The sequence below is a fragment of the Megalops cyprinoides genome, chromosome 2, assembly GCF_013368585.1.
Source record: "Megalops cyprinoides isolate fMegCyp1 chromosome 2, fMegCyp1.pri, whole genome shotgun sequence".
Taxonomy (NCBI): domain Eukaryota; kingdom Metazoa; phylum Chordata; class Actinopteri; order Elopiformes; family Megalopidae; genus Megalops; species Megalops cyprinoides.
This window is the reverse complement of record NC_050584.1, coordinates 29,225,997-29,241,177: the sequence shown is the minus strand read 5'-3', so window position 1 is coordinate 29,241,177 and position 15,181 is coordinate 29,225,997. Positions and strand designations below refer to the sequence as shown.

At 49.7% G+C, this 15,181-nt stretch overlaps 1 protein-coding gene across 2 annotated transcripts in view; it reads right to left on the bottom strand.

The window, feature by feature from the left end:
• Positions 1–15,181, bottom strand: part of arhgap39 (Rho GTPase activating protein 39) — a 98,807-nt gene that overhangs the window by 21,017 nt on the left and 62,609 nt on the right. For both annotated transcript variants that reach the window (XM_036521684.1, XM_036521685.1), the window contains exon 3: positions 363–1,776. In XM_036521684.1, coding sequence (XP_036377577.1) covers positions 363–1,776 — 1,414 coding nt within the window. The remainder of the gene's footprint in view (positions 1–362; positions 1,777–15,181) is intronic.

Below are 15,181 nucleotides of genomic sequence, written 5' to 3'. Positions count from 1 at the left end.
AATGGTGTGTCTTTCTCACCTGTTCAGGCTGTGTCTCTGTCACCTGTGTGGGTGTGTCTGTGGCACCTATAGCAGATATGTCTCTCTCACTTGTAAGAGGAGTGTTTTTAACGTGAGGCACATCTCCTACGTGGGGCATGTTTCACCTTTGAGTGGTGTGTCTGTCTCACTTATAAGAGGTATGTCTGTCTCACTTGTAAGAGGTTGTATCTGTCTCACTGTGAGGAGCTAGACTCTCTCCCCTGTGAGGAGCTAGTCTCTCTCCCCTGTGAGGAGCTAGTCTCTCTCACCTGTACGGGCTGTGTCTGCCTCACCTGTATGGGCTGTGTCTGTCTCACCTGTGTGGGCCGTGTCTGTCTCACCTGTGAGGGGTGCAGGTAAGGCTCGGGTGAGGCCAGGTTGGTCTGCACTGACAGGCTCTTCTCCAGCAGGGCCTGGGGGAACCCCAGCCTCTCCAGGTTGCTGCGCTTCCAGTGTCCCTCGTGCTGGGCCAGTGCCTCGTCCTCGCTGAAGGCCCGCACCACGGGGCCCGGCAGGGGCAGGGGGACGGCGCCGTCGCTCTCGTACCCGTCCTTGGAGCCGCCGCCCCCTCCCCCGCCCCCCTGCGGGGTCTGGCCCTGGGAGCCCCCGCCCTGCTGCTGGGCCGCGTCCCAGCTGCTCCGCTGCTTCATCTGGTGCACCTGCTGCGCCTCCCACGCCAACCGCACCTGCGCCAGGACCGCGTCCGTGTACCCCCCGGCCCCGGCCCGGCCCGCCTCGCAGCCCCCGGCCCCGCCCCCGCCCTCCCCGCAGTGCGCCAGCACCTCCTGGGGCAGGGAGGGCTTGCGGGTTTTCCGCTTGCGGTTCCCGCCAGGCGAGTAGCCCCCGCCCCCCCCGGAGGAGGACAGCGAGTCGTGCTGGCTTCCGGACGTCCAGGACATGGAGTCCTCATAGAGGAGCCTCTGCTTCATCTCGCCCGCCTCGCCCGTGTAGTCCAGCAGCACCCGCGGGTCCCGGATCAGCGACTGGCTGTGCTGCAGGGTGTAGCTGCCCCCGTAGCCGCCCCCGTAGCCGCCGGCGCCCCCCGGCCCCGCCGTCTGGTAGCGCAGCAGCCGGTCGGCGGTCTTGAAGCGCGGGCTGGAGCCGGACTGCTCCACGTACACCAGCTGCTTGACGTACTCCCTCCCCGCGGGGCTGTAGTCCAGGCTGGGCGTCTTCTCCGAGCCTTTCTGCTTGGTGAGTACCAGCTGCTGGTAGGGCGAGTGGCCCTGCTTGGGCGAGTGGAAGTGGGAGGGCGCGGGCTTGCGGCCGGGCGAGGCGGAGTGCGGCGGCTGCGACTTGGCCGTGCCGTAGTGGGGCGAGGAGGCGGCGGACTCGCAGTGCATGTCGGTGGGCGGCTCCTCGTAGATGGGCGGGGGCTGGTACTCGGAGGGCGGCTCCTCGTACAGGGGCGGCTCGTAGGCGTAGCGGGGCGATGGAGGCTGGGAGTCGGCCGAGGAGCGGCGGTGGGCGCCGCCCCCTCCCCCGCCACCCCCCCCGCCCAGCAGCGGGGACCCGCCCAGCTCCGCCCTCTTCAGGAAGGGCGACTGCCGGCGCTCGGGGTAGAAGACGGAGGGGCTGTCGGGGTCCGGGGGCACGTTGCCGGAGGAGCGGCGGGAGCGCGAGGAGGTGCCGCCGCCGGGACCCTCGCAGGGGGAGAAGCCGTTCCCCTGGTGGGACAGGTAGCTGGGCTCGCGGTCCGTCACCTTGATCAGCATGCGCTCCTTGGTGCCTGTGTTCCAGCGGAACGGGGACGTCCTGCCAACCACACGGAGGGAGGGAGAGAGAGAGGGAGGGAGAGAGGACAGAAAGAAAGAAACAGAGTGAAACGTGTGAAATCGCATCAGGATTTAGGCTTCCCTGGTTCTTCCAAGTTCCTGCCTTTGATCCTCAAAGTCCAAACCCAGACAGGCCACCGAAGCTGCTGTGAGTGGGGTGAGTGTGTGTGTGTGTGTATGGCTGTGTGTGTGTGGGACAGTATAAGCGTGTGTGTGTGTGTGTTGGGGGGAGGTCTGTATTCTGAGACAGGCAGGACCACACTGCACTTGTGAAAACACTGACACACCTGCACCAGCCACAATGCCATCTCCCATGTGAATATTCACCTCTTCCCCTCCCATCTCTCTCTCTTTATCGTTCTCTCTCTCTCATCTCCACATCTCCATCTCCCTCACTCTCTCGCCCTCTCCATCTGTCTCCAACTGCAAACCCACAACAAAGTGAACATTGTTTCTCCACTCCCACACCATAAATAATTCATGGACATTCGACCTTCAAATCGATTTACACATTCTCTCCCTTAGTATCTCTCCTTTTCTCCTCTCTTCCTCCCCCTCTTTCTCTCCTCCTCTCTCCGCAGCCCTCTACCTCTCGCCTCTCAATCCACCCTCCTTTCCTTCCAGTACTCTCTCTCCCTCCCTCTCTTTTTCTCTCATTCTCTTAGTTTCCATTAAAATGCAGGTGCTTGAAAGTGTATGTGTGTGTTTGTGTGTGTGTGTGTGTGATCAGTCAATGAATCAATCTGATTTCTCTAGCTTAGTGCTCTTTGCCACAGCTTTCCAGGGGTCTCCATCAGAGAATGACTGAGACCTGACACCTTAGGGTGTGCAGTGTGACAGGAGCTCATTATTCGGAAATCAATTCATATAGACTACTGTCAGATTACAAAGTCCATCCTCAAACTCCATGCTGAGAGACCCTTTCTTCAATGAATATTTATTAGTAAAAATGTGCGCTTCTTTTCCATTTAAATTTTATCATTATTATTTTTAAACAGGATATCAGAGGCCGCCTTGCAGTGTCAGTGTAAAGGGTAATCCGTTGGGCCTGCAAGGATAATTAACTCAATTAACATGCTGGATGTTACCACGGTGATCTCCAAACTGTTCCAGCAAGAGGTAAAAATAGTTGATTTTCATGTTTGATTCACAAACATGCCCAGAGATTACGCATCACACACGGCTCATGGCCATCACTTCGTCGAATACCACATTGCATCTGCACTCAGACGCCAGATGGTTTTGAGGTCCGTGTCACATTCCGCTCACATACATTATTCATGCCCCGGGGGCTGAGATGACACCTTTGTCCAGCGTGACTTTGCTCATATTTGCTCATATTTTACTCTCAAACTCAAATACGTTCATGTGGTTGACATTTTACCGGTTGAACATAGTTCAACATCTCACCCAAACATTCAAGAGCAGTGCCCCTTCCCTGCTTGGAACTCACAACCACCTGTCAAGCAGGGGGTTAACCACCTTCTGGGGTATGTTAACAGCGTACCATGGCAGTTGGTGACCATGATCATTTAAAAAATAACTAGAAACTCTAACAGGAAATGATGGAGAGGTTTAGGCTACTGGACAGCTTGTGATGAAGGTACAAGCCACACAGGAAAGGGATGGATTGTCAGGTTTGCTACCAAACAAACCATTTGAAACAGACAGGTAAAGAAACAAACAATTTAAACGACGGCTACTTCCATTCACCATCCATTTACGCCTATCAGGTCTTCCTCATGGAGGTCAAATCAAAAGGAAACGAGCCTTCAAGGAATTGAACCATGGGAAAGCATTTGGCTGGACGAGGCCCGGCCGATGACTGACTGACATATTCTTTCTGATGAAAACACTGGGCAGCGTCAACACCTCAAATCGCAACGCTCCCAGGGGAAGCATTTGGTTGGCCCTTTTTGCTGAATGACTGACGCGGTGGTTTAGCTGACCAGCTTGGCCGTTCTTGAAAGCCCGAATCTGTCCTGCATCCTATCCTACCCTCCGCCTCAGCAGCTGAAAACTTTCCAAACTAACTGACGGAGGAGGGGTTTCACCTGCACTGACCCCTCACATCCACGATTCTCCAACCATCGAAACCCGAGTATGCCTGCTTTTCTGCCCGCTCAGCAAATAAAACTGACAATTAGCGGTAAAGAGTGCATGCGTGTGTCAAACATCACAGCCATGCTAAGAGAAAACAGAGAGAGGTAAAGGGCAGGAGAGAAACAGAGAGGCAAAGACAGACACTAATAAATGCACACAGGGCAAAATTAGGCAGATTCTCACTGATTATAAATGTTCAAAAATAGCACTTAAATTCTGGATGCATCTTTAATCAAGCCCCTAAGACACTGCAATTTCAGGCACTTCTACCAAAGAAAAATACCCTAAAAAAGCCCCCATCAGACAGTACTGAGACTTACTAACCATGTAACACCAAGCATTCACCAGTCTCAGACTGACTGCTTTACAATCACAGATTAGAATGAAGCAAACTGTAAAACAAATTACCTGCAACACTGGAATAACCCAACCAGAACACAGAGTAAAATCAATTGCTATTTGACCTTAAAAAGACATTACAAAGCGGCTGAATATCTCATCATTGTCCATGCTATAAAGCTGAGACACATCCTTACCAAGTACAGGCGTTAGTGACCACAGTGTACCCATTGAAAAAGGCAGGCACAACAAATCATGGCTACCAAAAGAAGAAGGACTATGTGGTCACTGTACAACTGTACAACAGGTGAAGTTGAGACAGATATGCACTTTCTCCTGAAATGTGACAAATTTGTAGAATAAGGAAACAGTACTTACTAGATTTAGAAGAATCGTTCCAAATTTTAAAGAACTAGATGGTATAGATCTGTTGTCTGATCTATACCTGAGTCCCCTACTCTACTCTCTCTATACACACGACTGTGTCTCCTCTCACAGTTCCACTTCTATCGTCAAGTTTGCTGACGATACAGTGGTTCTAGGCCTCATCTCCCACAACGATGAAACCGCCGACCTGGATGAGGTGGAGAAGCTGATAACCTGGTGCCAGGTGAACTGTCTCCATCTGAACATCAGCAAAACCAAGGAGCTGGGTGTGGACTTCAGACGGAGGCAGCAGCAGACTTATACCCCACTCATGATAGGCGGGACCCAAGTGGAGAGAGTGAATAGCTTCAGGTATCTTGGAGTACATATCACTGAGGACCAGACCTGGACTAATCACATCAAAGCTCAGGTAAAAAAGGACAGACAAGGGATGTACAACCTAAGACGGCTGAGGAAATTCAGGGTCCCCCCAGTGATTCTGAAAATTTTCTATACTGGGGCAATATAAAGTATACTGACTCAGTGCATCTCAGTGTGGTACGCAAACTGCTCTGTCCAGGACCGCAAAGCCCTGCAGAGAGTGGTGCGCTGAGCTGAGCGCATTTCCAGGACTGCCCTCCCCTCTCTGCAGGACACCTACACTAGGTGATGCAGTACCAGAGCTTTCAAAATTATTAAGGACACCACCCATCCCAGTAACTGCCTGTTCAGCTTGCTGAAATCCGACAAGTGCTTCCACAACCTGATGGCCAAAACTGAGAGGCTCAGGAGGAGCTTCATCCCCCAGGCCATATGCCATACGGACATGCCCACCATACTAATCTTGAACACAAACTCTGGACTTTAATGATGTGGTTGTTACTTGTTACACTTGGTACTACCTGCATTTGGTACTTTCTAGTTTTTATTCTTACTGTACATATTTTTTTCCTTTTATCTATTTTATCTATTTTTATCGCATCTATTTTGCACAGTCTAAGGAGTTGGACCAGTTTTACATTTCACTACAAGTTGTATACTGTTTATAACTGTGTATATGACAAATAAAGTGTGTTTATGACTGTGTATGTGACAAATACATTTCTAGAAATGTTGAAAATACCAACAGTAGATCATTATTAGGTTCTGTTACCATATGAGTATGATGCTCTTAAGGATTTTTTTTTTTGATTCGTGTTTCCTGTTATATCTTTATTTTAGCTCTGTTTTTCAGATGAATGCTGCTGTGATTCTGGTTGCTTTGCACCTGTGCTCAGATTGCCCCAGTGATATTTATTTAATGAATAATCCCATATTAGCTTTGGAAAATGACCTGGATAAGAGGTCAAACAAATACAAAATAAATAAATAATAGCTCAACCCATCAAAGCCAGTCTTTAATCAAATCTGTTTGGTCCCCTCCATGCTCATCTTGTGAAAATGTTCTTATTCCTGACCTCTCAAGGAGGTCGATTACCCTCCGGGCCTCTACCCATATCTACCCATAATGCACCACAACAATCATAGTAGAGGAGGAGCCTTCAGAATGACTTGACTGGGAAATGAATGAACCCATAACCTCCTGGATGCTGGGTGGATGCTCCCAGACTCCCCCCAACTGTTTGGAGGGGGGGAGTTTTGACCTGAGCCAACACGTGCGTCCACGATCCTCCATCAGCGGAAACGCCACACCTGTTTCTGCTCGCTCAGCAGAAAAAAGCTGTCAATTACTGCTGAGGAGAGCGCATGTGAAACACCACAGTGAGAGAAAGACAAAACCAGGGAGAGATACAGAGCAGGAGAGAGAGAAAGATACAGAACAGGGGAGAGTGAAAGATATAAAGAACAGGAGAAAGAGATACAGACCAGGAGAGAGAGATAAAAAGCATTTTCCTTTGCCATGACCTGGTCCTAGCCACTGCGCAGACACGCCCGCCACTCACCGCGGTTTAACCACACCCACTGAAACGCAACCGTGCCACCATCTCCACCAGCAAAGATCACAAAGAACACAGACACTGGAGCCTAGACAACCCTCTCCAGGAGATGTGACAGACGTCTGCAATTCAAGTGTGAAAACAGAGGAAGAGAAAGCCAGAGAGCCAGAGAGAGACGGCAGGCGAGGAGAGGAGAGGGTTAAAATCCAGTTAGAAGATTCAGACGGAGTGTAGTGACCTTTTGGAGGGGTCAGGGTGTCAGTGAGGTGTACTCCTGAAGGGGGTAAGGGAATGTCTCAGAGCAAGGGCTGGGGGTTTGGGGGGGGGGGGTCAGATTGCCATGACATCCAATGACTATCCTACCTGATCCAGCCAAACGCCAGAGACAGGAGAGAGATTACCAATCCCATCCTGGAGAAATACCACACATGTACATGCACACACACATGCATCCACGGTCATAGAGAAAACCACACACACACACACACACACACACACACACACACACACAGAATAACATGTAAGACGCACAGAGACACACATACAATGAATACAGAATCACAGACATACACAGCAAATCTCCCATCCATATCCAGCCGAGGCACAGACAAGTGCAGTAAGGTGCATCAGGGGTGCTGTAAGCATAGGGTACCCAGAATGCCCTGCTCTGGTGGTGACTCACGCCGGGCCTGCCCATGGCGGCTCTGGGCTCTGGGCTCTGGGCTCTGAATGGCAATGATTCAAGCACTGAACGCCCATTCGCCCGTCCGGGTTACAAGGCCCCGTTTCATCCCCCCGGATTAGGGGGGACACCCTCTACAGAAGCAGGGAGAGGGAGGGAGAGGGCCAGCGCTGGGGGTCCTGCACAAGGGCCGCCTGTCTCACAGAAGCAGCTTAAAACAAGAGGGAAACACAACTACAAACAAACATGACAATTCAGTCCACTGTGATGAAAGAGAGCCTCTCTCTCTCTCCCCCTCTTTTCTCTCTCTCTATCCCTCTCCCTCTCTCTGTGTCTCTTGCTCCCTTTCTCTCTCTCTCTCTCCCTCTGTGGCTCCATTGATTGACCCATTTCTCTCTTGTTCATCCTCCCTCTGTTCTCGCCCCTGCTGTGGGGAGGGGGTCTCTGCCTTGGGGAGCGAAAACCAGCAGGGGATTGGCTCATGGGGCTGGAAACAAACAGGAAGGAACACTGCCACCAGCCAATGACCTTGGTGGTCTGTTTCCCAGGAGACCACAATGGATTGGAGTAAGGATGGTTCTTAGCTTTGTGTGTGTGCATGTGTGCGTGCATGCATGTGTGTGTGTGTGTGCACGCGTGCGCATGTGTCTATAAGCATGTGGGTGTCTCTGTATGTGAGTATGTATGAGTGAGTGTGTGTCTGTTTGTCTGTGTGCGTGTGAGTGACTGTGTGCGCATGAGTGAATGTGAGCGTGTGCGCATGTGTGAGTATAAATGTGTGTGTGTGTGCATAAGTGTGTGAGACTGTGTGTGTGCCTGTATGTGTGAGTGTATAAGTGTGTGAGACTGTGTGTGTGTGTGTGTGTGTGTGTGCGTTTCTGTAAGCCGCATATAATGTTCTGGTCTGATTCTCCTCACCTCCAGCTCTTTCAGCCCGGCTAAGAGTGTATCACTATCAGAAATTAACCGTGACGAGATTGGATGGAGCTGCCAGAGACCCCACCCCCTGCCCCTGTCTCTGCTGGGAGTAGACATCAATACCACTTTCCAAAAACAGTGCTCCCAGTGCCAGTAATGATGATGAGGATGATGAGGATGAAGATGATGAAGGGAGATAATAGTGGTGACCCTGTTTTGTGACGCAGGAATGTGTATTATCGTTATGACAATGTTATCAGCACTAAGGGAGAGCCAGTATTGTGCTATCAGGGGAGCTGCCTGTGTGAGTTTGTGGCAGCATGAATCCCAATGTGCGGCTGCTGCACAGCCATGAGGAAGCTCACCCAAATTTCTCTTACAAGCTTTTTTTTTTACAGTAACGTCATCTTGCTAAATCATCACATTTTGTTTCTAGTAAAGGTTTGCTCTTCGGAAAGTCAAGATAATGTTGGCTGAAGATGAACGATCTGGAGCTTTGCTTTTTTTTTTAAATGTAGACTTACAAAAACAGTTTGTTCCACAGTATTTTTGCTTTAGGTCCCCAGAAAATACATGTGACTCTCACATTAGTCTGCTCCAACAGCATATCAGTGTTATAATGTTGCTTCAACATTCCAGAGAGGTTGTAAAAACATCTGTGGACAGTGCTGGATGGAAAGCAGAGAAGGAGATTGATATTACCATTTGACAACTGCAATATTTCATAATCGTCTCCTAATACAATGACTGCACTGGCATTCTGCTCTTATTATTAATATTTTGGTTTTATCTCCCCCTCTCCAGGCCAGTAAACTCTCCTCACAGGCTCTGAACTCAGAGAGCTCTGGTGAGAGGAAGTTTGGGGGGGAATTCAACAGACGACTATGTGCTTCCGTTGCAGCGAATGTCTGTGACTGAAAACACAGGGACGTTTAACTCTGGCTGCAGGTGCGAGGGGGGTGTCGTCCAGCGGGGGCACGTCCCGGTGACGGATGCACTTTGCTGACTGCAGGGGGGGAGCTGGACCCCCGCCAGACAGACACATTACAGGACGCGAAACGGCCTTGGAGCTGACACTCACAGCTCACTTAGCGCCAGCTGTCCTACCGGCGGTCACGCAGGGAGAGCTCAGCGGCTACCGTCATCGTCCTCACCTCATCCCCCCCCTTAACCCCCCAGACATCAGCGTACCTCCGTGACCCATGAGGTGACGAGGTGTGAGACAGACAGGCCTGCCCATCTCCCTGATATGGGGTAGTATGAGGCAGCGGGAGAACCTGAACAAACAGCATCACTGTGATTCTGTTTACCTGTCCTTCTGTTCACCTGTCCTGTTTACCTGCTCGGTTTACCTGTCCTTCTGTTTACCTGTCCTGTTTACCTGCCCTTTCACTGACTCCCGAGGCCGGAGTTTGAGAAAATGATCCACACTCTGGTCCGTAATGTTATCAGGTGATATTTGTGCACTTTAATTTTATTTTAGTTCATTCACTTTAAGCTGTGTGGATTTAAAGCATGAAGAATTACAAAAAAAAATCGAACCCAGGTGGAGTGCCTGATCGGATAACCAATTTGTTTAGTTTTGTGGGTTATCCTAGCTATCAATACAGACAGCTGCTTGGTACGTCAAAACAAACACTTTCAATGGGTTAAGTATCTCATTGGATCCACATACAGTATGGTACATTTACGTATACATAGAGCTATCACACTGATTTTCAGATGCACTGAAATGCATTTATCCAATCTGTGACGGAGCCCTGAAAGGGCTTCTACACGCCGAGTCTCTACCTGGCGTCTCAGAGCTGTGCTGGCCCGTATCTCAATTTTAAAGAGAAGCAATCAAATTTGCGCGCAGCGCTGGGCTCGGATCCCGTGTCTGACACGGCCGTACCGGCCCCTTCAATATGTTTGACAGTTACTTTTAATGAGCAGAGCCATTTACAGCCATTCCGATTCTCTCCGCGGTCATAGCGACGGTGTCCGGGAAACGTGCCAGCGATTGAAAGCCCTCTCGGAGACCTCGCGGGGGGGGGGGGGGGGAGCGCGGCGGCCGGGCGCGGAGTGCAGCGGCGTTCGGCTAAACGAGCGGTCAGGTCTGTCAGAGGTGAGCGATCCCGTTAAAAAGGACGCACCGGGGGAGAATGCACTCCCAAAACATCGCCCGCAGTGCGATGCGCCGCACGCCGCCCCCTTTCAAGCTGTCCACCTGCATTAGCGAGCGCTCCCGGCCAGCGCTCCCCTCCCGAAAGAGCGAAAAAAGCACACAGGCGCTTAGCTGACAAACAACCGCCCATGTTTGTGCGGCTGAACAAACTTCCCGGTCAAGGTTCAAGTTACACCAGAGGAGAGGAGAGGAGAGGAGAGGAGAGGACAGGGGAGGGGAGGGGAGGGGGGTGGGTTACCAAAAAAGTTGCAGCAACAGTCAATCAGCCTCAGCTCTTTTGTCGTTAAATCGTTTGACTTGAAGGACAAAGTCACACCCACAAAATAGGTTTTCCCTTAAAAAATATGCAAATGCACAGTCCACCCATGACCCAAAAACGGTAATGCATATCCGAAAATCGTGCACTGTGCGGTCGGTGATACTCCTCGTGTGATCCTGTCACATCTCTACAGCGCCACCCCTGGTAGACCTGAAAATGACAGCTGGTAAGCAAGCCGCTACTGTTTCAGCGATGGAGAAATGGCAGCAGATCGATACGTACAGACCCCCCCCCCCCCCGGAGTGATAGTTTGGATGCCTGTGGGGGGGGAGCTTAGCCCCCTGACCCCTCTCCCACTCCGGTTTGCACCCTTGTCACGTTGTCATTTAGGAGAGGCTCCAATCCAGACGAATTCACATAAGCAACAGCTTTTGCAATTTATACAGCTGGATACTTGCTGAGGCAATTCTGGATCCGTTACTTTGCCTAAGGGTACAGTGCCAGTACACCAGCGGAGAATTGAACCAGCAACCCTTTGGCTACAAGCCCTGCTCCTTATCACTATGCTACACTACCGCCCCACTTGCCAGCACATATCGACCAGGAGAGGTAGGGGTGAGGATGAAGTGCAGGCAGACGCAGGTGTTCAGTCGCCCCTGCACCTCCTTCCCTCTGATCCGCCACCTGAGAACACACTTTAACGGCCTGTTTCACACCACACTCTGTCCTTAAACAGCACAAGAGGTCATCATTTCAAACAAAAGAATCCTTACGGAAGGACGGAAAACAAGGGATTTTTTTCAATTCACTTACTGCAGGTTACGTTGTCATACTTGTTCTTGTCAGGAGTAATTTCCTTAGTATCAACATGCAGAAGTCCCTGTGAGACAGGTGTCAGTTTGTACTTAGCACCTCTGATGAGATAACGGTAATCTCCACGAAAGCTGCTCAGCTTTATCACCGAAAGAGCAGATCCAGCAAAGCTCAGCAAACGGGCTTGTTGCGAGTAAGCGCACGGTCATGCAGGAATGATAGCGTTTGTGAAGGACAGCTAGGGCACAGAGCTCTGTCAATGCTGTTATTGTGCTGCAGAGGCACCCGTTCATTAAAGGCATTGCTACAGTGTTACAGAAATGTCATGTGCTGGCTATGATCCCGCCCAGGAATGACAGAACAGAGATGATGAGACAACTTTTAGTGTGTGTGTGTGTGTGTCTGTGTGTGTGTGTGGGGTGTGCGCGAGTGAATGTGTGTTTGTATGTACATGTGTGAGGAGGCTTGTGTTGCATACATATGTCTGTGTGCCTGTGTGTATGTATGTGTGTGTATCTGTGTTTGTCTGTGTGGGGTGTGCATGAGTGAATGTATTTTTGTGTGTGCAGGTGTGAGGAGGATCATGGGAGATTTCCAATCCTTGAGGCTTTGAGGGTGAATGAGCCATTCCCTTCACGTCTCTCTCCCCCCTGCTCTGAGGGAGGGGGGTTGGGGAAATCTCTGTTCTGGGAGCGAGAGGACCAAAGTGTAATACCCAGCACGTTGTGACCTCGCAGGCAGAGGAGTTTAACCTTTCTCTGAATATCCCAGGGATTCCTCACATCGCAAACATTCCATTCCGCTTCTCAATGCTTTCAGGCCTAAACAATGACCTTTATTAGAATCCTCCAAGATTCCACATTACAACACTGACAAGCCGCGCTGCCAGCCGACTCTCACAGCTTTTCAAAGCCTTCCTCATAAACAAGAGACAATGTCACACAATTTTAAATGTAAGAAGATGTTGAGTTTTGAGGAATTCGGGTCTGTGGTGTTGCCTGTTAGCTGGACATGGCTGCTGAATTGAGCAGGCCATACCACAGTTACAGGGGCACATGACTGTTTCACCATGTTAGAACACTTCCACTTCCTAGCGTATCAGCTCTGGTACTAGTGGTGTGCAGAAAATAGGTCCCGCAGAACAACAGAGCCCAAGCAAACTGCAGACCCAGGACAAACCCGGCCGCTCATTCCAACATAGGCGGACCTCTCCCTATTAAAGCTGCAATTGAAGATTCAGGAGGCGAATTTTCAGACAATCCCTACACAAGTGACCAAATGGAGACAAACCAGTCCCATCCACAACTATAACAATCTGACTTACCACTTTCTTTCTGTATCAGCTGTTCATGGCAATCTCTCCTCTGCTTCTTCTCCCCTCTTTCCTTTTTCCTGTTTATGATGTCCATATGGGGGTCAACAACCTCGGCCCACGGCCAGGTACGATCCCTTCATCAGACTCCAAGCCCAATAAAACCACCATTATAACCACATCACATGAAACCTTCACGGTTTGATTTTATGGAAATTCATATCTGCTGAATTTATCATTGCCATGATATACACAAACACACTATATGTCAGATTTCCACTTTCCATTTCTCAGGGCAGTTTCAAAGGGTATTCAGTCAGTATGTTTGAAAAAAGCCAAACCTGGCCATCGTGACCTTAATGGTGCCAATAGTATACTGTGGAAATAAAGCCAAACCTGGCAACCTCACCCTGAATGGTACAAATACTGTAGCGGGGAAATAAAGCCACATCTGGCCACTATTAATGGTGCCTATCCTGGGGTCTGCACAGTGTGGTTTTCCCACCATCAAATGCCATTTCGTACATGTGCTACAGCTCTTGCATCCAATTTGTTTTCAAATAGACCTGTAGAGAATGAATGTATCTGAGCCAGGCCTTCTTCTGAATGCTGCATGCCTGGGCGTGGTGAACCCCACCGAGGAAAGTCATGGGCATGGGCGCTCTGTGTAACTCTTTATCGATATTCTGCGCGCCGAGCCGCTTTCAGGGGAGAGAGAATTTGTTGTGAGAGGAGAGGAAGTAAATTAGCCCCACATCCTTTATTAATGCGGCTAATTACAGCACTAAAACTGAAGACCCGCCGGGAGCTCTTATCTCTGGGTGAGGGAATCTGAAGTAAAAAGGTCTGTTTCACTCCCTACCTTACGCCTGCACAGAGCCCAATCCCATGTCTGTGTTTCAATAACGGCACCTAGCTTAGACTGCCAATCAGCACACCGGGGAGCGCGGGCACGGCACAGAATGCATTAGCAGGGAGAAGCTCGCAGAACGCCGTGCGCAGCAGAAAACCAAGAGAGCATGTGCGCCTGTCCGCCACATCACGGGGCGTGGGGCAGCGGTGTGGCGGTGTAGCATAGCGGTAAGGGGCAGGCCTCGTAATTGAAAGGTTGCTGGTTCGATTCCCCGCTGCAGCACTGCTGCTGCACCCTTGGGCGAAGGTACTTAACCCAGAATTGTCTTGATAAATATCCAGCTGTATAAATGGGTAACATTTTAAAAAAAATGATGAGCAATATGAGTCATTTGGGGTAAGAGCATCAGCTGTGCAAATATAGCATAATAACCAGGATGAATAGTAATGATTTATGTATATGTCCTTGCATTTACCACATTCTCCATCTTTTGAATGGGATGGCATGTATCTATTTCATATTTCTTAATAATGGTAAGATTAGTAATGAACAACGCTGAATGTGGCCATTGAGGCTCCAGAAAGACCAAATGTGTCCTGAGAAGCTGACCTTGACCCAGAATTGCCTCAGTAAATGTCTTAATTATTAAGTATTAATGGGTAACATGTAAAAAATTGTAACCTATGTAAGTTGCTCTGGGTAGGACCATCTGCTAAATGACAATAATCTAATGTGAGATTGGGAGACATGGCTCCCATTCTGGGGTTTCTGAAATATACCAGTTACAAATGGGGTCCCCTCTGTCTGTTCTACAACACTCATCCAATATAAGACACACATTACATCACATTATTGTCATTTAGCAGACGCTCTTATTCAGAGCAACTTACATAGGTCACACTTTTATCCATTTCTACAGTTGGATAGTTACTGAGGCAACTGTAGTGAGGCAATGGACAATGTACAGCAGCAGTGCCCCAGCAGGGAATCGAACCAGTAACCTTCCGGTTACAAGCCCTGCTACTCACCACTACGCTACACTGCCGCCCCACATGCATCTCACAAGTGCAAGTACAAAAAAACACTTAAGAATACATGCAAGGAGGGTGTTCTGAGACCTGTTCTGAGTGATAATAAACATTATTAGCACTAAAATCCGGATACATACAAAATCAAGTACCCAAGATGCGCTACAATGTAAACACATCGAAAATCCTAAACCTAAACCCGAAAAATGCCCCCTTCAGCTAGCTGGCCTTAAGGCTTACTGATTTAACAATCAACACAAGCACTTAAGTTTTGCCTGTTGCTGTTAAGTCTCACTTTTTGTGCAGCACTTTAGGGGAATCACAGCGCTGATTTGCGCTTTGACGCTAATCGCTGTTGACGTTTTGATTAGTGTGGCGCGTTAGTGGGGCGCTGGTTACTGTAGCCCAGCATGATGCATTGACACTTATTCAAATGTGCTCTGATGGTTTGTGTGTGTTCTTTTCTCCTTGCGGACTAATTACACGCACGCCTGTCAAACAGATAACTATAAAAATAAACATACCCACACGCGCCATGCTACAACCAGCTCTATCACCAAAACACGGACCAGAACAAACCAAATTACAAAGCACATCAAAACCTCACA